This window comes from Harmonia axyridis, chromosome 4, assembly GCF_914767665.1.
Source record: "Harmonia axyridis chromosome 4, icHarAxyr1.1, whole genome shotgun sequence".
NCBI classification, from domain to species: domain Eukaryota; kingdom Metazoa; phylum Arthropoda; class Insecta; order Coleoptera; family Coccinellidae; genus Harmonia; species Harmonia axyridis.
This window is the reverse complement of record NC_059504.1, coordinates 4,909,390-4,936,608: the sequence shown is the minus strand read 5'-3', so window position 1 is coordinate 4,936,608 and position 27,219 is coordinate 4,909,390. Positions and strand designations below refer to the sequence as shown.

At 34.6% G+C, this 27,219-nt stretch overlaps 3 protein-coding genes and 1 non-coding gene across 9 annotated transcripts in view; 1 reads left to right on the top strand and 3 right to left on the bottom strand.

Annotated features, from left to right (window-relative positions):
- The window catches only part of LOC123678746 (probable G-protein coupled receptor 158), a 101,296-nt gene extending 90,320 nt beyond the window's left edge, over positions 1-10,976 (bottom strand). For 3 of the 4 annotated variants that reach the window (XM_045615919.1, XM_045615918.1, XM_045615915.1), the window contains exon 1: positions 10,836-10,976. The gene's annotated coding sequence lies outside the window, so the exon portion shown is untranslated. Of the gene's footprint in view, positions 1-1,973; positions 2,196-10,835 lie in introns of those variants that run through there. The other variant, XM_045615916.1, reaches the window with a different exon arrangement.
- Positions 10,977-14,580: 3,604 nt separating this feature from the next.
- The window catches only part of LOC123678743 (rab3 GTPase-activating protein catalytic subunit), a 56,677-nt gene continuing 44,038 nt past the window's right edge, over positions 14,581-27,219 (bottom strand). The window contains exon 3 of the mRNA XM_045615909.1: positions 14,581-16,080. Coding sequence (XP_045471865.1) covers positions 14,823-16,080 — 1,258 coding nt within the window. The 3' untranslated portion in view covers positions 14,581-14,822. The remainder of the gene's footprint in view (positions 16,081-27,219) is intronic.
- Positions 16,772-16,851, bottom strand: Trnal-uag. The gene has a single exon. It is a non-coding gene; the product is annotated as a tRNA-Leu (tRNA).
- Positions 20,961-27,219, top strand: part of LOC123678744 (leucine-rich repeats and immunoglobulin-like domains protein 1) — a 48,599-nt gene continuing 42,340 nt past the window's right edge. Inside the window, exon 1 of one of the 3 annotated variants that reach the window (XM_045615912.1) lies at positions 20,961-21,222. The gene's annotated coding sequence lies outside the window, so the exon portion shown is untranslated. The remainder of the gene's footprint in view (positions 21,223-27,219) is intronic. The other 2 variants (XM_045615911.1, XM_045615910.1) reach the window with 2 other exon arrangements.

Sequence of the window (27,219 nt, the reverse complement as noted above, 5' to 3'; positions counted from 1 at the left end):
ATTGCGTGATTTTCTTAGGTATTTAAATTTTAAATTTATTTTGGTGAAACATAGATCTATAGTATATATAAGGTAAGGGAGAAGAAATGGCTCCACTATTTCTTGAAGGTAACGCAGCGCTGTCATGTTACTTCGAATAAAGACTTAATGTGACCTACGTGCATGTGCAATAGCACCCCATACCATAACGCCTTCTATCCGGTGTACATGATGCTCAACATCAAACTGAGGTTCTCGTTTTTCTCCCCGACGTCATCTAACCCTTCTTCGGCCCTCATGTGCATCCAAGGAGAATCAAGATTCATCAGAAAAGAAGACCTGATGCCATTCCACATTCCAATGTTGACCTTCTCTACACCACTATAATCGTTGCCGGCGATGCTCAACCGTTGAAGGTAACACAAGATGGGGTCGATAATGCTGGAATCCAAAAGAGCTTATCCGGCGGTGAACCGTTCGGACATTTACAGGATGGCCTTGTTCTCCTTACCACTCATCAGCCAAAGATCGAGTTGTCACAAATCGGTCTCTAATGGCCATAAGTCTAAGACGTCGATCTTGAACTTCATTTGTGCACCTTTGACATCCGGTGCCTAGTCTTCTTCAATTTTGGGCATTATCAAACTACGCTTGACAACATCTCATAACAGTAGTTGGATTTCTGTTCTTACGGTCAGCGATTTCACGAAATGACAACCCACCCTCCCGTAGACCAATAATTCGACCTCTTTCAAATTCACTTAGCTGGCGATAAATTCCGCGTACACGTGCTCTAGGCATTTTAACAACCACAAGACATCGATTTTGGATCTCCTCAAACAGCTGATTTCTTGTAATATTTAAAAAAATTGCAAAAATGACTACAATATTCAAGTAACAAAAATTGTTTAGATGAAAAAACCTTCACGATTTTTTTCTCCAAATTCAATCTTTACTCCTTGATATACTATCTATGTTTTTCCAAAAAAAAATTAAAATTTAAACAGCTCCTTCTGGGTGTTGTAGATTCTTTGTCAGTTAGCATATTTACTTTTCATAATCTGTTCTGGGGTAAAGCCATTAGCTAAGGAATTTGGACCTTGTATGATGAATTTTTGTTTTTTTGGGGTACAAAGACCTTAGCTTCTTTGCCATTTGGTTTACTCTGAATATTACTTTTCTAGTAGCTGACCTAAAAAATTTTTAAATTTGGAGAACTAAACACATCAGAATCAGGAAGTATCTACAAAGTTAACTAATACCTAGATACTTCCAGAATACAAAGAATGTTGAAAATGGTTGCAAAATACTGCAAAAATATTAGGGAACTCACACAGAGACCGATTAAGTACAAGAAGCGTCAAAATTTAAAGCTTGAAGCAAAGTAAAAAGTATTAACTAGTCCACACGAGGATAGAAGACCTCACAAGCAGTGATTCCTACCAACAAGAAATTGACCAAGAAATCTTAACTTGTTCTATACTCCTGAAATCAATATTCATTAGCATATTGTTGAGATGAGCAGGAACCAGCCTAATTTCTATATCAAAGAGAAGACGTGTAATCTATTATTCCTCATGAATATGCAGCTATTTGGCTGTTGAAGTAAAAAGCATCATGGTTTGAGCACTGCCCCTATTCCTTTAGGCTCTTTTGAATGATAAATCGCTGGGAAAAATGAAGAGGAAGGACTTTAATCTCTTGTGGATCATCTTAGTTTTTGCGTCGGATTATATTAACGTAAGATGAAATGAAAGCTGCTCGGTTATGCTCGGAAATTGCTATAAAAATTGAAAAAAAAAATTTGGTGGAATGATCTGTTTTGATATCATCGATAATCGAAATATAACAATTGAATTAATGATCTGGATGAAAGATTTCTATTGTCGAATTATCCAGCAATTTTATCATTAAAGACAGTCGTTTCAACCATTCGCAAATGAAAAAGATATTCCTCTCAACAATAAAAAATAATAATTTGGAATATTGCCTACCTTATAAAAAATTTAATGGCAACAACAAATCCCAGGAATCCAACAAATTCATCAAATTCTCAATTCTCAAATGATATATGATATAAACAGGCACAAAACATAAAAAGCAACACATCGACAATTTCATCGAAACAACCGTATATTTTTAACATCAAAAGGGAACTGTAAACTCATAGACATAAAATACAATACACGAGTTCTTCTTACAATGAATCCCGATTTAGATTTAAGTCAACAAATAGCCGCACCAACGATCGTAATATGCTAATTAGTATTTGTCTTGAATGTCAATTAGTTGCTTGCCATATCGTAAAGGTGACACGTTAGTTCTGAGCATTGTTCTCAGAGAAATTAACGGTATGTATTTGAAGCTCCTGATCAGTCTGATAACGTGTACAACCGCCTTCATTATCAGATATATTGAAGGATTCCCATGACATAACTATGTTATTGCAACAATGGAAATCCAGGAGATTCAGAAATGTAGTGTTATTGTTTGGGAAATATCATTTCATAATAAATTAATGTAGGTATAGTATATCCAAAGTCACTTGAAGGAAGCCTGAATATTTAAATCATACAAGGGTTGTCCAAGTTTTCAGAAATTCCTTAGGAATTTATGAAAATATTGCTATCAATACTCTCAAATAAACCCCGGTATTTAGCAAATCGTCTTGGAAACGAGAATGTCCCGATTAGATTGATCTTATTGGCTGAATATTTCCCCTCATATTCCCCTTTCCAATTTGAGAGCGTTTTTGTTTACACTCATTGGCTGCATCTATCACTTCTTAATTACTTCCTAATAATTCGCATAGACCAGTGTGGTCCATAAGGGTATTATTGAAATGCATTTTTACGTAGTTTTAGTTCGTTGTGTGACTGATACTTTTAATGATTTCGACTATGATGTTCGGCACAATTCTATGGCTTATGTAAAAAAAGATGAATATTTCGCAATCAAATCTATTCCTCCATTTACTTTCAGAATTGATATACAGGGTGGCAACTTTTTCAATGGGATTGTATTGGTAACTTTAAAACCATTAGAGTTAGAAGGTCGGTCAAATTGAGAAAAAGTTGCATTCATAGGAGCATTGTCAAGCAGTTCAAACAAATCGAGATTATCAGGGCCGGTTATTGAGATATCATAGGAAAAGTAAATTCTGTCATTTTGATTCTTCTTTTTTTCCCACTTTATTTCAAATATTATCAAAAAATGTTTCAGGAATTTTTTATTCTCAATTATCCTCAATTTGACGTAATCAGATTTCGTATCCAACGTTTCGTACTCCCTGGGCCACCCTCAACCTCATTATTTGCAATACGGACCTGCATATTTTATGACACTTTTCGAAATAACTTTTAACGCTGAATTCAACGATATATCATACAATGTCATTCAAAGTTGATTTTCAGGTGATTTTGACCCTTATCCAAATTTCTTTGGGTCGGATCTGTATTACATTTAGGTACTTTTAGTTTTATTAACAACATGCAATACATTTCGATAAGAAAATCAACTAACTCATCTTGAACCGAATATAACATATTAGAATCAAAGCAAGAAACAAGTAAAAATTATTTACATATTTCAGTTCATACTAATTAAACGGAACTATCATCTTCCTTTAAAACTTCGAATTTGATCAACTTTGCATTCAAATGAGGAATAGCTTTATGGAAAATCAATAGAATCAACAGAATCAGATAGAAAATTCCAGTTGAATTCCAAAAAAAAATTTTATATTTCCGTAACAACAGTTACTTCAGCCTCAGCGTTTTCTAGTTCCATTCATCCCAATTTTCCAAACTATCGCCCATCAAATTACACTGAAAATAAGCTGACATTTATGTTTCTCTTGGATCACGATAAAAATGCCAGATGTATCTTATCACAGGCCTTTTACGTTTCCACATTCACGGATCAGGAGGTTCGTGGAAATCAACAATGGCGTAGATACAGCTGGGCAGCTCGTAAAAAATTAATATCGAAGAAAGTTCAGCTTGTCTATGTGGACCATCATTCAACGCTTTATTAGCTATATTTTCTTGAATGTTATGATAGAGGGAGCCTGTTTTATTGGAGTGGAAGGTGACAGAAAATTTTCGGCAAAAATGAGAGAAGTAGAAAGAAATGGATATTTTTATTATGCTTTTATTATTGAGGGAAACAGCGAAATTATTTCTTTGTATCCTAGATAATAATAAACCGAGAGAAACATCTTACTGAATCATTTCTTTTATTGTGGGTGCTATAAAAGATATACATGAGTGAAGATAGTTCAAGGATGACATTTAAAAGAATTATGGAATGATAACTCAGACAACTGCCATATTTTTTATACAAAAAGTTGCATAGGATCATTTGAAATAAACAGTAAATATCTTCCATGACCTCAGGATTGGTCTTGAGCATCTTGAAATCAATGAGTCACAACATTGTAGTGACATTTATTTGGAAAATACTCACGGTCTATAATTAATAATCTTGGTGTTCTTACCTGACTTTGCAAGTTATAATGGCTAAACGAATAGGTATAGAAATGAGATCTCACAAGATTATAAAGGGTCTTTTTTTTAGAGCTAAAAAAAAGCTAATAAAACAACGATGGATTATTCGATTGACATGAATTTTATTTATCCGCAAGATAATCTTGTGACATTACATTTTAAATATGATTTCTGGCATATGACCGCCACGGCTGGCTCGGATGTAGTCAAATCTGGACGTCCAATTTTTGATGACTTTTTCCAACATTTATGGCCGTATATCGGCAATAACACGGCGAATGTTGTCTTCCAAATGGTCAAGGGTTTGTGGCTTATCCGCATAGACCAATGACTTCACATAGCCCCACAGAAAGTAGTATAGCGGTGTTAAATCACAATATCTTGGAGGCCAATTCACAGGTCCAAAACGTGAAATTAGGCGGTCACCAAATGTGTATTTCAATGTGGCACGAGCTGTGTGACATGTTGCGCCGTCTTGTTGGAATCACAGCTCCTGGACATTCAATTCAGGAATGAAAAAGTAATGATGTCTCTATACCGATCACCATTGACTGTAACGTTCTGGCCATCATCGTTTTTGAAGAAGTACGGACCAATGATTCCACCAGCCCATAAAGCGCACCAACAGTCAGTTTTTCTGGATGTAACGGTGTTTCGACATACACTTGAGGATAAGCTTCACTCCACATGCGGTAGTTTTGTTTGTTGACGTAGCCATTCAACCAGAAGTGGGCTTCATCGCTAAACAAAATAAATGGACGTAGTGCGCGATACGTATTCCGCACAGAACCATTATTTGCGAAATAAAATTGCACTATTTGCAAGCGTTGTTCAGGCGTGAGTCTATTCATGATGAATTGCCGAACCAAACTGAGAATAAATCACTTAACAGCTGTTAAATCGGTCGCCATCTTGAACAGTAATGCCAACTTAAAGTTATATACCTCGAAAAAAAACACCCTATATATTGAGTACCTACTTGTGGGGTTCACATGCTTTGGGTCAACGTGAAGTGAAGTATTTTCGCTTGGGAATTTATTTTTTTTTAGTGTTGTTGGAAGGCATCATTGTTGAGGATGTTTTTCGGATAATTAATATGAATCTGAAATTAGTTGTTATGTGTTTTCAGGCTTTGTTATGAAATATCAGTTGGAACGAAGTATTATTGTGGGAACCATGGTTTATTGTTCCTCCAAACCAAACTGAGAATCAGTCACTTGACAGCTGTTAAATCGGTCGCCATCTTGAACAGTAATGCCAACTTAAAGTTATATACCACTAAAAAAGCACCCGTTATATGATTTGTCGAGAATCAAAGTATTTCAAATTGCATAAAGAGCAATGAAATAATAGTTGGAGGGATAGGGTTGGATAATAGAATATACCCACACCATTTAGCGTAGCAAGGGTATTTAAGGGGAGATTATATCAAATATTCCAATAATAGGACCTTACCCCTTCAAATTCTCATTTTAAACTGAAATCAATAAACCTACTTGTTAGAGTGAATGTACGCGTTATATACCTTGATCGGCGGAGACATCGTATATATATACAGCCATTATCCAGTTTGCCTCTTGTTTTTCTTTCATTCTGTAAACAACATTCGTTAGGGTTCAGTTTCTTCAAATTGATGGGAGTGGTAGTTCAATCGATCCAGTGTTTCGGGCTTCCATCTACATTAAACGCAGTTTGATCTTTTATTCCATGTACTTTGGAAGTTTTTTTACCGTATTGGAAGGAATAACGTCTAAATGTATTGAATGTTTTTGAACTGAAATCATTAAATTGTTCCAAGTGCATTTCAGAAATATTCAGTATGCTTTTTCGTCTTAATTGTTTCAATAATGATTCGTATGAGTGAGGTAAAGCGTTATTGGTATGTTGTAACTCTTTGCAAGGAAGTAGGATTGTATTAGCAATGGCTCTGGATATAACGGGTGTTTGGCGACCGATTTAACAGCTGTCAAATGATTTATTCTCAGTTTGGTTCGGCAATTCGTCATGAATAGACTCACGCCTGAACAACGCTTGCAAATTGTGCAATTTCATTTCGAAAATAATGGTTCTGTGCGGAATACGTATCGCGCACTACGTCCATTTTATTTTGTTTAGCGATGAAGCGCACTTCTGGTTGAATGGCTACGTCAACAAACAAAACTGCCGCATTTGGAGTAAAGCTAATCCTCAAGTGTATGTCGAAACACCGTTACATCCAGAAATACTGACTGTTTGGTGCGCTTTAGGGGCTGGTGGAATCATTGGTCCGTACTTCTTCAAAAACGATGAACATTACAGTCAATGGTGATCGGTATAGAGCCATGATTACTAACTTTTTCATTCCTAAATTGAACAACCATGATGTCCAGGAGCTGTGGTTCCAACAAGACGGCGCAACATGTCACACAGCTCGTGCCACAATCGATTTATTGAAAGACACGTTTGGTGACCGCCTAATTCCACGTTTTGGACCTGTGAATTGGCCTCCAAGATCTTGTGATTTAACACCGCTAGATTACTTTCTGTGGGGCTATGTAATGTCATCGGTCTATGCGGATAAGCCACAAACCCTTGACCATTTGGAAGACAACATTCGCCGTGTTATTGCCGATATACGGCCACAAATGTTGGAAAAAGTCATCGAAAATTGAACGTCCAGATTGGACTACATCCGAGCCAGTCGTGGCGGTCATATACCAGAAATCATATTCAAAATATAATGTCACAAGATTATCTTGCGGATGAATGAATTTCATGTCAATCGAATAATCCATCGTTGTTTTATTGCAATTTAAAATTCTATAGCTCTAAAAAAAACACCCTTTATATGGCGTGCGACGCGTGCACATCAAGCTCAAGTAATATAAAGTAGCTTGATATCAAGTCAAACGATAAATATCTATAATCAAGTCAAGTCAAACTCAAGTATGTAATTTTTCACGAGGTTGATTTTCAAGTCAAGTGTTTGGTTAAAATGTCAAGCTACTTGGCTTGATGAACCCCTATACAATTCAGTCCTTATTCAATAGATTTCAATCAATTGTCGTAATATTCTTCGAAATTGTACGACATCAAACAAAGTTATCGTCTGCAATAACGTAAAATATGCAAATCTACTTCTATAAATTCAAATAAAGACAAATGTTCGAATGCACATAGAAAGTAGACGAAATGAAGCAATAACCTAAAACAACAACGAAGTCGACTGATATTGAATCTATAAAACTACAAAATCGAGATCCTGTCCCAATCCATCGTCCTGAAAGATGTAGAAGAGCAAGCCAGGATTATCTCATTCGAGAATTTCACGACTTTCATGAGAAATTTCCTATTATCATGCACAAAGTCGGTGATATTTATGGAGGGGATGGCGGCCAACAAGAATTTGCCGGATATCCGGCTGCGTGGGTTTTCGAAAACCCCAAAGTTCTGTTGTTGACGGTATCGGGGAGGGTCGATATAACGTCATTTATTAAAATCATATTTCAGGCCTTGGAGGGGGAAGATGAAAAATTGAGATGAACGGCATTTCGGAGATTTTTATTTTTTTTTTCATTGTAGTAGATAATAATTTCAAGGAATTCTTCTGATAAAAGTGATAATTGGAAATTTTTTAATTGACTGTTGAGACATTTCCAGGATTTTTTTCGTATTGTTTCGTAGAGTTTAATCAATCGAATGAATCCTTTCTCTGCATTGATTTTCCGTTCTTTCAATTAATTGAGGAAATATATCAATTTCAGTTAAGACGTAATTTGACGTAAATGCAGCTCTAACTTTATATTCGGGTCATTCTTCATCAGTTGATTATTTATTTTTTGTTATTTCCGCATCATCAATTGTCCATTTGGTTAAGATCTTCTCGTTTCGTGAACTTCTTTGATATCTGATTTTTTACCAAAATTCATGCGAATAGTTTATTGAAATCTGTTAAAATCTCCTTTGAACCAAATTGAATATAAGGAGATGATAACTAAAAAATCCCCCAGTCAAATGTTAATCTTTTGAAAGATGGCTTGGACAGCAATTTCAGACATTTTATTTTATTTTATTAATCTATTGTGATCTAGCAATTCGGTTAGTGAAAACATGAATTCATGTTTCTATTTGATAATTGACAGCCACATATTACAGATGGTATCTGTAATCTGTGATGACAGCACAGAAATGGAATCATAGATTTGCATGTCTTCCATTGTTTCAAATTTTCACTACTGCAGTTATATATTCTTGATCATAGATCAAATATATTCCTAAACCCCGCCTACCAATCGATGATTGTTGAGGAAATGAATTATTAGTCTATGACACTGACTTGCAAAATACGAGATTCACTTGAATGAATCAATTTTCGCCAGATATTCATTTCTATAAGGTATTTGATGTATATTTTTCATACAAGTTACATTTTATATAATGATATATTTTATCAATGGTGTTGATGATTCCAAATATATTCTCTTTTATAGATTAATGATATCTCATCAGTAAATTGCTAACAGTGATGATAAAACTAATAAACAACGAAGGAAAACAATGAATCGAAGTTTATAATGACGAAAAGCTCTTTCATATTGAAGAATAAACCCATCGGTGAGTACTCAGAACAATTATTATTGATAGTAAGTTCATTCAAGTAAAACAATTTATTCCAAATCCTAACTCTAACATAGATAATTTCAATAATGGGAAAAGACACTATTTGTTTCTACTTTTTCTTATGAAATCTGGAATTGTCTAAAATAATTATTATTGGGATGATTTCTGCCAATATAACTGAAAGATCTAAACTTGGAATTACGACAGAAAATGTGGTTTCAACATGATGGCTGTCCAGTACATCAGAACAACTTTTGGCTTGTGTAGATTCAATCGATAAATGCATCGAAGTTGATGGTCACCATTTCAAACATTAAGATGATATTTATAGTGATCAATGAGAGCCATTTGAAACGATTCGTGAAAAATTATTCTTACAAAAGTTCTGTAATTTTCTTCCGTAGAAGTCAGTGTTTTCCTATTTATTGATGATTCGAATGAAGAGTACAAAGATAAAACGAAGAAAAAATGAAAATATCCTGACTTCCAGGCAATGATAAGCTTTTTTGTGCAGCATCCATGTCTCCAGAAACGATTCTCTAGGGGTATCAAAAAACATGTGAATATCGATAGAATAGCATTTACATAGTCTCAAAAACATTTCCTGAGGGAGGCACAGTGTCCCTTGAATAATATGATCCCATATAGGCCACGAAGCATCTTTCGGATATTTCATCTTTCGAATTGACAAAGCAATGAAAAAACTTTTGAATACAACATGATGAATTTAATTTTGCATTGGAAAGTTTTTGAAGGTGATGATCCAACCCCTTGATACCATATATCTCGTTTCTTCCAAAAAAAAAACTAAAGGTTGACAAGCAATTGAATATTATTTATCGTTCGAATAAGTCTAGAATGAAAATAGAAAATAGTTGGAATGAAAATAGAAAAACTCCGAAACAATGTTCGAAAAATACTCAAAATTGAATTACTCATTGAAATTCATTGAATTAATAAGCGTTTATGAGGTATCGATTACCGAGCTTATTAATTTTCATACAGGATGTCCCATTAAATACCGGTCATAGTACAACAGGTGATACAAGAAGCAAAAATAAGATTTGTTCAATTAATTTGTTGTTATGAATATGAAATAATTTTTGAGAATGGTTTGGAATGGTTTTCCTGCGGATGTGGTTGGTTCTAATATAATAAACGTGTTGAAAAACTCGTAAAAAGACTTAGACAGGAATGGAAGGATAGCACAGAATGTTTGGTGTATTTTTTATTGTACCCCTTAGTGACTTATCATCTTTTACTTTTGATTTTTTCCTGAAGGTACCTACTTCTTGTTTGTATATTTAACTTTTATTTTGTGAGTTTATTAGCTTTCCGTCAACTCTTACTACTATTCAATTATGAAAATACATAAATAATGAAAAAGTGAAAGTAGAATAACTAATATTTAATATTAATTAAATGGGTACCGACAAAGTCAATCAAATTCTAATATCACCTGTTGCACCTTGAACGATAAGTTGAGGGACATCCTGTATACGCAGGCAATTGTTCAAGGAACTATCAAGAAGAATAAAACTATAAAATAAGTCAAACCCTTCAAAAAAAGAATATGTGCAATGATAGCCAAAGTTTTGTACGCAAGTTCGTAGATTTTGTCAAATAAATATTTCAATAGTGTGGGTTTTGTTACTATTTCAATAAACTTTCTGTTTCTTACTCATTTTCTTTTCGTTAAAATTACAAAAATGAATAACTATTACCATTATCGTGATTAGTATTACTCACATATCTAGATAGAAGTAAGTGCACTAAGTTCCCCCACTAACACAACATGTACAGTCGGTGCGAAAACCCAAACAACAAGAAACGACGAGAAGAAAAAAAGGATGCGGAGCTGGAAAATCGAAAACAGCGCAACGGAGAAGAGAAAACGACGGACTGAGGAAAGAATACGATCATCTGGGAAATCTGAAGCGCGCATAGGCAACGTTGCCATGGTCGCTGGATGTCGAGTTTCCCCAAGTTCTCCCTTATGCGGAAATGTGAAAATTCGCCTGTATTTTTACGAATTCATTTACGGGCGCTCAGTCATTAAATATTCAATTTTGTATTACCATCTGCAGTTGTTATCTGTACCTTCCATCCGCATCTTGGAGTGTAATCATAGTAGGCTCATCTGTATCGAAATATTCGCTATCATATTTGCATATCTTCCGTGCGGGAATTGTTTTATGGAAATTTTTAAAATGAAGTTGAGTTCTACGTTTATCTGAACCAACTTTAGTTCGCTTGAAATTTATCTGGATCATTTGAGTACCTACTTCTGCATGAAATTCGTTTTACGTTTTGATAACACGATTGATTTCGGGAATACGTATTAGTAAATTAGGTATGGAGAACGGTAAGGACGTTTTACCGATCGAAGACAATAGTTTATTGTCTGAGATCGGTAGTCCTTAATGTTCGAGATACTTTATAGGGGTTTTTACATGATAGACACACTTTTTACTCAAACTACAAAATAATTATTCAAAAAATTATAATAGTCATTCGTGGCTTCAATGTAAATACTGTGGAGTAATATCAGAGTAGTAAAAAAAGATAGAGGGAGCATATGTCATTTTCAGTAAGCAAATTTGTCCTCAAAATGAACTACCAAATTTGACATGAAGCTCACGGAAATGAAAACATATCAGTGATAGGATATTCCACTCAATTCGCGAGTTTCTCCACAAAGAACGCACTTCTTATGTCCCATATGTAATAAACGTTTCGTATTAACTCAAAATTAATTGAATTAAATACCTAAATATATCAGAAATTTAGAAAACAAACTTCAAACAACCGATGACACTAGGAGAGCAAAAGTTACTAAACCTTGGATTTCAGAGGGTAGATACTGAAAATAATAAATATTCTGCTTATTATGAATTCGACAATTGGGAAAAATATCCGATTGCAAATATTCAAATTTGCATATTTAATCGGGAATCACTCAAATAAATACATTTCATTCAATATTGTGCACTGTGTCCGTAAAGTATGGAACAAATTCATTTTTAGCTAAAAAGACCATTTTTAAAAATAATCATTATTATTTTAAAATAATAATCTGATATACAGGTTGAATTACTTTCCAGTAATGACGTCACCGTCATTTTTTTAAATGGAATACCCCCATTTTGTCTCAATTTTCCGATTACTCTAGCTGAGCTGATTCCAAAAATGTATCACATGTTGATCCCAATTGGTACAGGGTGGATAAAAATACAATAGTTTTGTATGTGCGCATAAAGTAACGCGTAACATTCTTTATTAGTTAAATTAACAATATTATCAAAAATACTCATTGTCTAGTGGCAATTGGTTTTCATGTAACATTTTTAGATTAATAAAAATGAGCTATTTCCAAACATGTTCGGTACTTGGTGGTCTAGCAGACAGAATTAATATGAAAGAAATTATTTCTTATTTTTATACATTTTTATCAATCTGAAAATGTAACAAACTACTGGCTGTTACATTCAAACCAATTGCCGCTAGAGAATAAGATTTTTTGATAATATTGTTGTGTGAGGACACACAAAACTATTGTATTATTTTTCACCCTGTATCAATTGGAATCAGCATGTGATACATTTTCATCATCTCAGTTAGAGTAATCGGAAAATTGAGACAAAATGGGGGTGTACAATTAAAAAAAATGACGGTGACGTCATTACTCGAAAGTAATTCACCCTGCATATTAGATTATTATTTTAAAATACGGTAAATTAAAGTCAAAAATTGACGTGTTTCAGGATTATTCCTTAAAATGGTCTGTTTAGCTAAAAATGAATTTGTTCCATACTTCACAGACACAGTGTATACTTTGAGACCAGTGGAAGCAAACTTGACTGTAGTAAGTAAGCGAATATCGCAAATTAGATTTTTCCCCAATTCACAGAAAAAATAATTTCGAGAGAACATTTGCTGTATCATATAATTTCAAACGGGACCATGCTCTGAAAGAGCGAGACTAAAAAATGTCTGTGTTTGGCTTCAGAAACAACTCAGGAATGTGCATGATGCCAGGAAAGTTTTTTTATTCATATATGAGTTCTCGTTTCTGATATTACATAATCTAGCCTCGGAATTTTCAATTTGCGAAACAATCGCATCTGGGTAGATATGAAAGCCGCCATGCCATGGCTTTGTGCAAAAGTTCATCTGTGGTTCGACTGATATGAATACCTGATGGTCATTCAATATAGGACTTTTTTACAGATATAATTCTATGGGAGAAACTATACAAGGTGACTCACCGGGATGGTCCATTAGACGTTTATGGAAAACTAATCATAATTTCGAGCAGAAAATTTGCACATTGGGTTTTTTGATCTTTCTCCCTAAAATATTTTCAAATCTCTACAACTTCTGGTTATACCGGAAACAGACTACTACTTCCTTATTTCAAATGGCACACCCAGTATATTATTGCATCATTAGATAGCTTTTTTGACGACAATTTCGGCAATATGCCATACCTTGGGTAAAAACACAACGGTTCATCAGTTAAAGGGATTCTTATGAAAAAAATTGTGGCGATGAGGACTCATATTTTTTTTTATATTTCGGCAGATATAGATTTCTTGAGTTTTAAACCTTTTTGTAATAACATGTTCGGTACACAAAAATTATTGACAACTACTCAATACTTTCTATTGTCATTTATTCATTTTTTTTTCAATTTTTGTCATAGTGAGCCCTTTCTTTTATTATGAATAAAAGAAAAACTGTATTTGTTTTCGATTTCTAGTAATCTTTAAAATACGCAGTAATTTCTGAAGATTTTTAATTCATTAAATAAGTTATATGGCGCTGATTTCAAATAGCTTGTTAGTTCTACTCTGATGCCAAAATATTTCAATGGTCAGAATGCAATTGAAGTGTATGATTGGTAGTATACCTATTTCTATCTCTAGCTTTCAAGAAATATAAATAAATGGTAATTTCTAATGTGATTTAATTATCCAATATAAAATTTTAACACTTTGAACAAGTACTATAAAAATTCATCACAAATCCAAAAATATGATATCTATATCGTAACAAGTTGAATATCTTCACCAATACTCCAATAAAATAACAATTTTTCTAAGTAATTAACAAATGTAATTAGTATGTTAAAAGCGATAACTTCATATGAAAATCCCAGTCGTCTGCAGTTGAATAGGATTTAATATCACTTCAAATTGGTTGTAACTAATATTTCTTATCGCCATTGATTTTATTCGTTTTTAAAATTTTCTCATAGCAGAGATATTTTGTAGTATAGAATATATGAAAAGTTGGACTTGTTTGAATATCTACATTAGATATTTTTAAATTCATGAAACAAGGATTATGATGTCGATTTTGAAAGGATTCTTAGCTCTGCTGGTAATTCCAAAATGAATTTCAACAATCAGAATAAGATCGAAGTGTATGATTGGTTGCATAAGAAGGTAATTTGTTTTTCTGGCTTCCAGGATATATAAAAAAATACATAATTTCTAATGTGGTTTAATTATACAATATAAAACTCTTAACACTTTAAACGACTATTATAAAGACTTATTACAAATCCAAAAATATGATATCTACATCGTAACAAGTTGATCATCTTCACCAATACTCCAATAAAATTACAATAATTATTCGATGTAAGTAACAAATTCACGAAACATGTTAAAACCTAACGAACTCGTATAAAAATCTCAGTAGCTTTCGTTCGAATGGAAAAATTCAGTCCTAGAAAAAATTGATATCTTCGCTAAAAGCACTAGCCATTCTCATACCGTCATTCGACAGTATCGCCCTCATGTATTGGGGACAATAGGAGGAATAATGCTTTGGTTGCCTTGCACTAATCGTCAACACAAATTCGCGCACTGATGGGTTTGGATATTCGGAAGTTTCATAGGGAGATTTTTTCTCCTCTGGAACATCATCCTCTGATTTCGCTGCATTCACCCTTTCCTGAGCTTCCCGAAACATCGGTTTCAAACGCATTTTGACTTCACTACTAACCCAAGCTTCTTTCCCGCTCACCAGATCAAGAATCATCTGCCTCATTATTTCACGATCAGCAGCTTCATGATTAAGTTTATGATACAAAGAGCGAATTGTTGATATGAATCTTTCTACTCGCGCCATCTCTCGAGCGATAGCCTCAATCTTGCGGGCTGTGAATTTTCCTTCTCTAGTAGTCATCTCCACTTGTTTCAGGATGTACGACACCTTGTCCACTTCTTCGTCTGGATGTACTTCTAGAGCAGCTAGTTCTTGAGCTAAGCGGCAAGCGGACATTTGTAGCAGTATAGGAACCAACAACTCGATTATTTGTGGGAGTTCTCTGGACTCGAGGAAATGCAGAACCTTCTCTGCTTCTCTGGTATCGACGAATTGCAACTTTTGCTTGCTGGCAGGTATGGGTTTTGCGGTTTTCCAAGTCTGCGCCCATAAGTTGTCTTCGATCAGCATCCGTTTGCTCAGCTCCCCTTTTTTATTACCCTCCTCGTCCTCAGTCTCTATCCAATCCCTTGGAGAGTACCATCTAACGAAATCTTCCAAAATGGCTCCGGGATTTGCAGCTTTGAAGGACTCCATATCGGATAGGAGCGAAGCACTCATCAGCCTTGCTCTCATCTCCGAGGCTTGAGCGTCTGAGCCGAGTTTGAGAAGAACGTCAGTGTCCTCGTCCAGTTGATCTTCAGTCTTAGGCACGGGTTCTTGAGTTCTGGGGATGTAGAGATCTTCACCCGTTTCTAACAGTTTCAGGTCTTTGAATTTGCACAGCCTGCCTGCAGGTTGAATCTTCTTGGGCTCTTCAGCTGGCTTGTCGGCGCAGTCGAAGAATTCTTCTTCTGAAGACGAACCCTCTGCAGAATCGAATTCGAGGTCTTTTTGGGTTTCTTCGCGCTTCTTCTTCCTCTCGATGCAACAGTTGAGCATCTGGAGCTTCTGGTGTAAAAGGCACGTGCGGAGGTCCGGTAGATTTCTGGCCAATCTGGAACAAAAATTGTAATTTTAGTATTTGAGAAGATCTCAGTTCGAGTACATAATTGCTGAATTAAGATTTTCTGAAATTTAGATCTGTGCATTCTTGGATTTATTACTGAGAGTAGAAAAAAATCAAAGACATCTCGATCATTCTATAGTTAAAGATAGTTCTCCATTTCAGATATTTGCGGTATTATAAAATAGTAACCTAGACACAAAAGTTCATGATTACAAATATCAATAGGAAATTACCGAGGAAAAAATGATATGGACAGAATGGTCAAAAAGGTTTTCCAAATGAACTACTTGAGGAATTTTAACATCTGCAGAGTAAGTTGAATTTCTATTATATAACGAGAAAAATTTGAGTGAATATTTGGTTCAGAACTTTCGAACCAAAGCATTGACATGCAAATATCTCTAACATCAGGAGAAAGACCTGATAGTTATGGAAGAGTTTTATCACTAACTGTATTGACAAAAACGGTGAGGGAATAAAATATTGGGTTTTACAAACTGTTCATATCTTACTGACAAGAATTGAATGAGGTATTGTTGGCACGAAATCGTGGAGGAAAAACTACTCTTATCAATTAATCTTCAAATTAATTTAAACGAGATATGATAACTTCAAACTTAATAATAATAATAAAAAAAAAATAAGATTAATATTCAAGTTACCAATTGAGTAAAAATTTTGACAGCGGTGGGATTCGAACCCACGCCCTTTCGGACTGGTGCCTAAAACCAGCGCCTTAGACCGCTCGGCCACGCTGCCTTATGGATACCAGGAGTAGAGAGTAGTGTTGTAATACAAAAATTAGGTACGGAAGTGGACTTTTTCGAGGTGATATAAAGCTCTATATTTTGCAGAAAAATTATTTTTTATGTCATCAATTATTCCAAACTATTAAAATTTTAATCAAATATTCTCCAGAAATTATTAAAACCGGTATACACACAATATTTATTTGTTACAAGAGTCCGAAAATTCAATGTAACAGGATAATTGAAAATTGCCTGGTCTACCATAGTAAAACACATTTTTTTGGCAAAATTCGATATTATTCTTCAACATAGATGCCTTCGAGGCCGATACAGCGATTATGGCGATCTTCCAACTTTTCGATATCATGTTTGTAGTACGATTTGTCTTTCGCTTCAAAATAGGCCTCAGTTTCGGCGATTTATTCTTCATTGGCGCTAAATTTCTTTCCAGCGAGCATTTTTTTGAGGTCTAAGAACAGAAAAAAGTCGCTGGGTGCCAGATCTGGCGAATACGGTGGATGCAGAAGCAATTCCAAGCCCAATTCATGCAATTTTGCCATTGTTTTCATTGATTTGTGACACGACGCATTGTCTTGATGAAACAGCACCTTTTTTTCAATGGGGCCGTTTTTTAACGATTTCATCCTTTAAATGACCCCAGAAACTCTTCATCAAGCCAAGATTCTGCTTCATCTGTGTTTATTCCCTTCAAAAAGCAATATTTTATCAGCACACGAAATTCTTTTTTTTTTATATTTTTTCAAATAACAAAAGTAGCTACAGTCACAACGCAATATCTCACAAACTAATGGTCGGACTGCCGTCAAATTTTGACACGTATCGTGTGAAGGTTGGTACTAACTAAAAATCAAATGGATTTAATACTAGCACGGCAAATACTCTTATATCATATCTATTGGAGAACCCGTTATATTTAAAATGTCTTAGAGCACGATCAAATCATAAAGGTCGATTTATAATAAAATAATTAGTAAATAGTTCAATAGAACAACACCTAAGATATCCTTACCAACTTCAGAAAGTAACCATTGTATATTCCAAACCGATAGCTGAAATATTTCGTAAAAGGCGTGTTACCTACAGACCTGATATAGTTACCTTTTAATGATTGCACTATCCGAAGGAATCTACATGATTGATGTTCAGATTAAAGAAGCGAATGCCGATTAAAAATTACGAATTTAACTTTATTGGGTCAGCCACACATCCACCACAATATATGACTAACAGATAACAGTTAGCTATTTAATTAGTCATAAATAATTTATAATATTCTTGTATCAATTATTCCGAAAGAAAGAATACATTTGCGTCCTTGACAGTACTTATCGGAGGAACGGTATAAGTTTCTTTAGAAAAAACTTGTAAGAATTTATTTTCTAAGAATGTTCGGATTTAATTGCTTGTTCGATTCGGAATGTAGAAGTGTAACTAGTAACGTGAATACTTTGCTAACCAAGCAATAAAAAATTGAAAAAGCACTCACGTGAAGTCAGGAACTTCTGAAGTTTTGTTTATACTCGTAAAAGGTTTTCCAATAAAAATGATACACTTTAGAATAGGTATAACTCAGTAGAGTCTTTTGACATTACTTATGTCAATTGTGTTCAATAGGTTTGAGCGTGGAAAGATCAAATTATTCAGTTAATCGACGTACACAAATTTGAAAGTGGTACCAAGTACTGCTCAGTACCCGAGACCATTTTCTTTAGGAAATTTAGGAAATTTTTTCGTCGAATTGTTTGTGAACGTATCCATGAAAAAAATTTTTCCTTAAAAAATTGAAAAAAAATGAAAGTTCCTTCATGGAAATATTGTACTTTTTTCTTGGTTGATTCGATTAGGTAGATCACGAAACTGCATGCTAGATGGGCGATAAGTTCATTATTTCATGAATTACAGGTAAAAATCTGAAATTTTCAAAGGAAAATTTGATCATTTTTCCGTGGCTGAAACTTCTTCTGGACATAAGCTACGCACTTGACACTTCACTGTGTTTTTGGGGGAAATTCAATTTTTTCCCAAATTTCGAGTTCAAATTTCCTCAAAACCGTGAGCTCTACGAAGAATAGGTTAGCGGTGCCAGACTTGACGATCTCTGATTAGCCGAATTTCGATCTCACCTGAAAAATTTTTCTCGAAAAATTTTCGTAAAATTTTCTATAGAAAATTGAAAAAAAAAAAAAGTTCTTTTATGGAAATATTGTATCATTTTATTGATTGATGCAAGTATGTAGATCACGAAAATGCTGGCAGTTAGGCGATCAGTACATTAATTCAGAAATTATAAATAAAAATCGGAAATTTTCAAGGAAAAAAATGATAATATTCCCGGGGCTACAACTTCTTCTGGATGCAAGCTATGCCCTTGAAACCTTAGTATGTTTTAGATCGTGAGTTGATGTTTGGAAAACGTTCCATTTGAGGTGTCTGAGACGAATAATTCAGGAGATATAACGGTTTTTAGGGAGAAATTCAATTTTTTCCCAAATTTCGAGTTCAAATTTCCTCAAAACCGTGAACTCTACGAAGAATCGGTTAGCGGTGCCAGAATATTTCATCATTTAAGGGGTCTGTGACAAATATTTTAGGAGATAAAACGATTTTCGGATAGAGATTCAATTTTTACTGTTTTTTTCACAAACCAGTTCCAATTTCCTCAAAACTGTGGGGTCTACGAAAACATCCATTGATTTCTTATGAAACCTCTTATTGGCAATAGTTCGATTAAAGATTCAACAAAATTCTTCGAAAAAAGAGGGGAACAATAAACCATGGTTCCCACAATAATACTTCGTTCCAACTGATATTTCATAACTAAGCCTGCAAACACATAACAACTTATTTCAGATACAAGTTAATTATCCGAAAAACATCCTAAACAATGACGCCTTCGCACAATACTCAAAAAAAAAAAAATTCCCAAGAGAAAATACTTCACTTACGTTGACCCAAAGCATGTGAACCCCACACGTAGGTAGTCAATATATAGGGTGTTTTTTTTCGAGGTATATAACTTTAAGTTGGCATTACTGTTCAAGATGGCGACCTATTTAACAGCTGTCAAGTGATTTATTCTCAGTTTGGTTTGGCAATTCATCACGAATAGACTCACGCCTGAACAACGCTTGCAAATAGTGCAATTTTATTTCGAAAATAATGGTTCTGTGCGGAATACGTATCGCGCACTACGTCCATTTTATTTTGTTTAGCGATGAAGCGCACTTCTGGTTGAATGGCTACGTCAACAAACAAAACTGCCGCATTTGGAGTGAAGCTAATCCTCAAGTGTATGTCGAAACACCGTTACTTCCAGAAAAACTGCTTGTTTGGTGCGCTTTATGGCCTGGTGGAATCATTGGTCCGTACTTCTTCAAAAACGATGATGGCCAGAACAATAGTGATCGGTATAGGGCCATGATTACTAACTTTTTCATTCCTGCATTGAACAACCATGATGTCAAGGAGCTGTGGTTCCAACAAGACGGCGCAACATGTCACACAGCTCGTGCCACAATCGATTTATTGAAAGACACGTTTGCTGACCACCTAATTTCACGTTTTGAACCTGTGAATTGGCCTCCAAGATCTTGTGATTTAAAACCGCTATACTTCTTTCTGTGGAGCTATGTAAAGTCATTGGTCTATGCGGATAAGCCACAAACCCTTGACCATTTGGAAGACAACATTCGCCGTGTTATTGCCGATATACGGCCACAAATATTGGAAAAAGTCATCGAAAATTGGACGTCCAGATTGGACTACATCCGAGCCAGCCGTGGCGGTCATATGCCAGAAATCATATTTAAAATGTAATGCCACAAGATTATCTTGCGGATAAATAAAATTCATGTCAATCGAATAATCCATCGTTTTTTTATTGCAATTTAAAGTTCCATAGCTCTAAAAAAAACACCTTTTGCAAAACAATCGTACAAATCATAGCAATCCTAACGCGTGCTACAACCTCGATCAGCCAGATCGAACGTCACCAGCATCTCAATCTCGACCTGATTGATGGCACTGGGAAGAAGTGAAGTACCACCACGACAAGCAAACATTCCACGACCCCGTCGTAGACGTCGTCCAAGAGCATCTTCGTGGGCCGGTAGAATCCGACAATCTCGACGGATATCTGGTAAGAAGCCGCGGCAGTACCAGCAGTCCTCCTGGGTACCACTCGTCGCCTTCGATTTCGATACCGGTACTCGCACTACTCTCGCGTAGTCGTTGTAGTGAGGTTGTGAAGAAGACGTGTGCTTTCGTTTGTAACGTGAAGAAATTGTGGACATAACCTAGCCGAGGATTTTCTTCGTATGACTAGACTAGAGGATATTTTTTTTTATTAGGGAGATTCGAGGTGAGTTTGGGTTTGGACCTGTGGAGATGATCTTATCGGAATTTGTTTTTTTTTTTAACGCGTTGTCTGAATTGTATAGGTAGTGCGTGAAATTACTATTTTTGTGCTATAGTGTCCGAAGAAAATTGTAAAAATAAGTATACTTCTAAAATGAAAAAGTTTTCGTAAAGTTGTAGAAAACTTTTTCGTTTTTCGGTACCGCAGTTGCAATAGAAGCACAGAGGTACGTCCACATTTAATTCGTCTAAGCAAAAATAATTTTCTTTCAATACAAAACTCATAAATAATACACTCACATGAATTAACGAAAAATTAGTAAATGAAATAGAGCTTTCGAAAATTTTTCGACTCCTTTCTTTCAGTTAATTTTTTTAGTTTTAGCCAATATTCCAACATTATCAATATCCTATAATAAATTTTGACTATGAGCACTTCTGATTGTTGTTATTTTTGCTGTTAGCCTTCGCAGAAGTTCAAAGCTTCATGAAAATTTGTATTGAGTTCTTCTGAATGAGTACATTATAGTAATGCATTCCCGTTTTTTTCGAAAGATCACTAAACAAGGCGAAATTTCATAAACTAAAATACTCGATAGTTTCCACATAATTCGTCTACTGCTCTCATTCAAAATAAAAATAATCATTCAATCACGAAGCAGTTTTCTTGACATTCTCACTAATTATGTAACTCAAAACTTATTTTTTTTTGGAGCGCTCGTTTTTGGTTTATCCATTCTTTGAACTTGACTATAAGCACTTTAAAAAATTCTTATTGTTGTTATTTTTGCTTCAAGTCTACTAGGCTCCTGTAAGCCCTTGCAGAAGTTCAAAACTTGATGAAATCTTGGGTTGGATTCTTCTGAACAAGTAAAATGTATTAGCAAATCCTTTTTTACTCTCAAAAGATCACTTGAACGTAATTTGAAGGCAAAATTTCATGGATTTAAATAATTGATAGTTCCCACATAATTCGTCTGCTGCTCTAATTCCATACGTCGAAACGTTTACAACAAAATAAAAATAATCATTCAATCACGAAGCAGTTTTCTTGACATTTTCAATAATTATTCAACTCGTATTTTATTATTTTTTTTGTACGCTGGTTCTATACGATTCGGTCACGATCTATGGTATTGAGCTGGAAATGGATTTGAAGAAATAGGTTCGACACACTGAAGGCGAATTCCAAGTCAAATTTATTTATGTCCGTCCAACCGTAAACACGATAACTCTCGAACGGAAAATCCTTCAAGTTAGTAAATGCGCCAATTTCGACGAGTATTTTGTTCTGCTAATAATTACAAAATAACAGATGAGATTCAGATTAAGGTTGGCATTTGAATGTGAAATAAAAATTGCAGGCTCTGCTTAAGATTTTATGTTTATCGCGTCACTTAAACCATAAAATATTCTAGCAGAATATCATTGCGTGGTAATTTGACGTGTGGAAGTTATAATTTCAAGCTTGATGTGAAATTTCTTGTTGAAGGAATTTCAAAAAGTTATTCTAGTAAAATTAAACTTAACTGATTGAACTAAGTGAACTCGACATCATCAAACTAATTTTTTGTTTTTTTTTTCGAAAATATTGACATATCAAATAAGAGTAGGATAAATTTTGAGAGGAATTTTCTAGACTAGGGTTATGAAATATCTATACAATAACCCCAAATGTTGCGTTCTTTAATTGCATACTTCTATCAATTGTTATGAAGAGTTTTCTTCGAAGTCTCAGTATACAAGATTTCATTTCAATAGCATGACTCTGTACAGAAATATTGGAAAATATTAATTTGTTTCTGGAAATTTCAACACACTTCATCCCACTAACAAAACCATTTCGGGTATACATGTTCTAACAAACTTCTCGTAATGAAATGTGCAGAAAAATCCCATCTGAAAGTTACATCACATAATTCTGAAACGCCCTCTCTAGTAGAGATTAAAAGGGAATGAGAAATATACCTATTCCCCCATATTACACAATACTCACTGAATTGAAACAAATGTTCGGCATAGGAACCGCTATTTATTATTTATTTAATATGCAAGAACTCATCGAACCATCGATAGTGTCAGTTAATTTGTGCAAATTGTTTTTTTTTAATTATAGGTCATTTCAGTAATTATGTCAGTGGTTCCACAGTTAGATTTTTTTATCAGATATCGAATAAAACAGACACGAGATTTGTGCCAAATTTTAAGATGATGCTTCATCATTACTTCCGAGTCTACCTAAGATATAAGGCCAATTGAAAAGACCCCGGTCTGATACACAGATGGCGGTGCTAGTATTAAATCCATATGATTTTTAGTTAGTCCAACCTTCAAACGATACGTGTCAAAATTTGACAGCTGTACGACCATTAGTTTGTGAGATATTGCGTTGTGAGTGTAGCTACTTTTGTTATTTGAAAAATGATGGAAAAAAAGAATTTCGTGTACTGATGAATTGTTGAAAAAATACAGTTGAAGCAAAATCTTGGCTTGATGAAGAGTTTCCGGGGTCTGCACCAAGAAAATCAACCATCATTGATTGGTATGCTAAGTTTGAACGTGGTGAAATGATCACCGAAGACGGCGAACCTAGTGGACGGCCAAAAAAGGCTGTCACCGACGAAAAAATCAAAAAATTTCACAAAATAATTTTGAATGACCGTGAAGTGAAGTTGATGGGGATAGCAGATATTGTGAAGATATCATCTGAACGTGTACATCATATTATTCACGAATATTTGTACATGATAAAGCTGTGTGCAAAATGGGTGTCGCGCGAGATCACAATCGATCAGAAGCAACTACTTGTTAATGTTGTTTTGAGAAGTGTTTGAAGCTGTTTAGGTGCATAAACCTGAATTTTGCGTCGATATGTGACAATGGATGAAACATGGCTCCATCATGTCACTCCGGAGTCCAATTGACAGTCAGCTGAGTGGACTTCATACGATGAACCGAATCCAAAGCGAGGAAAAACACAACAGTCAGCTGGCAAGGTTATGGCAACAGTATTCTGGGATGCGCAAGGTAAAATATTCATTGATTACCTCCAAAAGAGCCAGACCATCAACAGCGATTATTATATAGCGTTATTAGTTCGTTTAAAGGATGAAATCGCTAAAAAATGGCCCCATTTGAAGAAAAAAAGGTACTGTTTCATCAAAACAATGCGCCGTATCATAAATCAATGAAAACAATGGCAAAATTGCATGAATTGGGCCTCGAATTGCTTATTCATCCACCGTATTCGCCAGATCTGAACCCCAGCGACTTTTTCCTGTTCTCAGACCTCAAAAGAATGCTCGCTGGAAATAAATTTAGCGCCAATAAAGAAGATCGCTATAATTGCTGATCGCCCTTGAAGGCAACTATGTTGTATAATGAAATCGAATTTTTCCAAAAAAATGTGTTTCACTATGGTAGACCGGGGACTTTTCAAGTGGCCTGTCAAGTTCTAGAAGATTTTTTTTTCTAGGTCACTTATTATATATGTTGAATCTAACTGAAGTTCTATATCTGAATTCGAAATACAATTAACTCCTTTAGCTTCCTCTTCAATTTCACGGGCTTGCATTCGAGAATACGCCCAATTATAAATTCCAATAAAAACCCACGTGACCGTGACACAAAGAAGAACTTAGGCTTTCCTCATTAATCAGTCAATCCATAAGTTGAGGTAGGATTGTTACGTTCATGAAAATTCATCCATTTTTCGAGGTCACACCGAAGATATTTCGTAATATTTGGGATTCTGTATCTAACGGAATGAATCCATTTGGTATTCATGTGTTAAAAAAAGCAGCTGTCTTTAACGGTAATTTATGATAATCTTTGTAACTTTGGTAACAGCTCGTTTGTAATGAAGAATTTCGGAAATGGAAATAGCTAATCACATTGTAATTCTAGTTTCGCACAATTGTTATACTTCATTGTCGAGATTGGTCATCAGATTGCGCTTCTGAACAAATGAAGATTTGATGTCAACTTGAAGAACACTACAAAAAAACGATTTCGAAAACGTTTTACTTCAAGGCCTTAAAAAATATGAATGAATGAGTATCCCAACTTCCACATCCAACAATAATGACTAAAATATATTTCATGGAAACTTTTAATGTGCTCTTGCTCCATTTAGCATATTTCAGGGAACCTTCATAAAAATGCCATTACATTCTGAAGGTGTGTTCCACAAGACCAAAAATAATTTTAAATGGTGCTGACATTCACTTCATAATTGAAAATAAAAAGATTGAATTTTGTATTTCTCGATGTACGCTTATTTTTGAATTGGTGGAACTAAAAATTTCCCATTTGAATCGACAATATCACATCTTTGTAAAGAGAAATTGATGTTCAACTCGGTCCACATCTTGAATCACAGAATCATAATATTAAGTATGTTTATTAGTTAGTGCTTATATTTCAGAATTAATGCAATTTTGATGAGTGAAATTGACTATTAATATATTGAAAAGTGTATGAAGAATTCATTTTATAATATTGCTTGGATCATGTAGGTTAGGTTGATAGTATTTCTTGAGGAAATGATCAAATTTGAAAATTGTTATAGTTAATATTTCACAGGCAATAAGGTATTCTTGTTGAGGAAAGGAATTCATATTTCGAGATCGTTCCAGACAAAAATAAATTTTCAATTCAAAATTATTCTAATCTGAAAACCGGTATTCAAACTTTCACCATTAAGCAGTGTTATTACTTCATTGTAGAATCGTCTTTAACGGATGCAATTTTAATGAAGGTACCTATACATATTTCCGTATCGATTTTTGTATTTTGTGATTATTTTTTTATATGTCGGATCTCATTTTTTCCACAATTCAATTGGGTATTCAATATAATCTTAATTTCGAATTGAATGCTAAAACATGCAAATAGTTCACATCATATGAAGCTCACAATGAATCAATCTGTCAAAATAATCTTGAAATCACTGAGTGATCTCAAACAGCTCCTAGAATTCTTGAACTTCACATAGCATCATCATAGCATTCCTTATGCACAAACCCAGTCAAATTATTACTGACGATATATCATTGCAAGTGCTTCGAATTTACAACTAGTCATAAAACAACTAATAGCATTACGTTCAACGTATCTCCTCTTGTAGTAGTACCTATGCATTGTACGAATAGACCTGAACTCTGGATGGAGTATAATTTCCTCAGAAATTAGGGCCTTCCAGCGAATACTGCAATATTCATTGTTCACTCGAAATGAGACTCTGCCATATTCATCAATATTATATTTATTGTGTTCGTTCACTTGAAGGAGTATACTAATTAGTTGTATCTATGATTTTTTCATATGGTTCTTCAATGTTTCCGTTTATTATTTCCTTGTAAGAAGATCCAAAATTCAATTTGTAAAGTGGCTTAAACAAAATCGACTGGAATATTTCTAGGACAATACGGTGGAAATTCCAGTGTTGTGATTTTTGCATTGAAAAATGTAGGTTGGCATAGAAGAGTTCCGAGTATCAACATATAAGAATAAAAAACAATGAAATCTGTGCGAATCTGAGGTACAGAATTCTGACGATTCTGTCCTACATAGTAATTCGTGGTTTGGCTTGATTTTCAAGCTACTTGGCTTGACTAATAGAAAATTTTCTTAATATTGAAAAACCTCCAGGCTTTATTTGATTTCATAATTTTCCATCCAGGATTTAAGACACATGAGGCATCTCATAGATTTGTCGCCTAACCTATTGCGGGTTTCTGTAACTGTAAGAGCAGCTCTGGAAAATTGTTTATCAACAGGAGCTGAAGATGTTGGGGTTGATGAAAAATCCTTGGCCATTTTGGCCAAGTTTGGAAAGATATTTCTGAAACTACTAAAATCTACCAATAGATTTCATAGAAATGTGAGAAAACTACTAATAAAGTCACACTGGCGAATGCTTCAGTCTCTCGGCACTCGAGGAATCCCCTAATTTAGTCTAAGCGCGCACGAGATTGCAGAAATATATGCCATACGACGC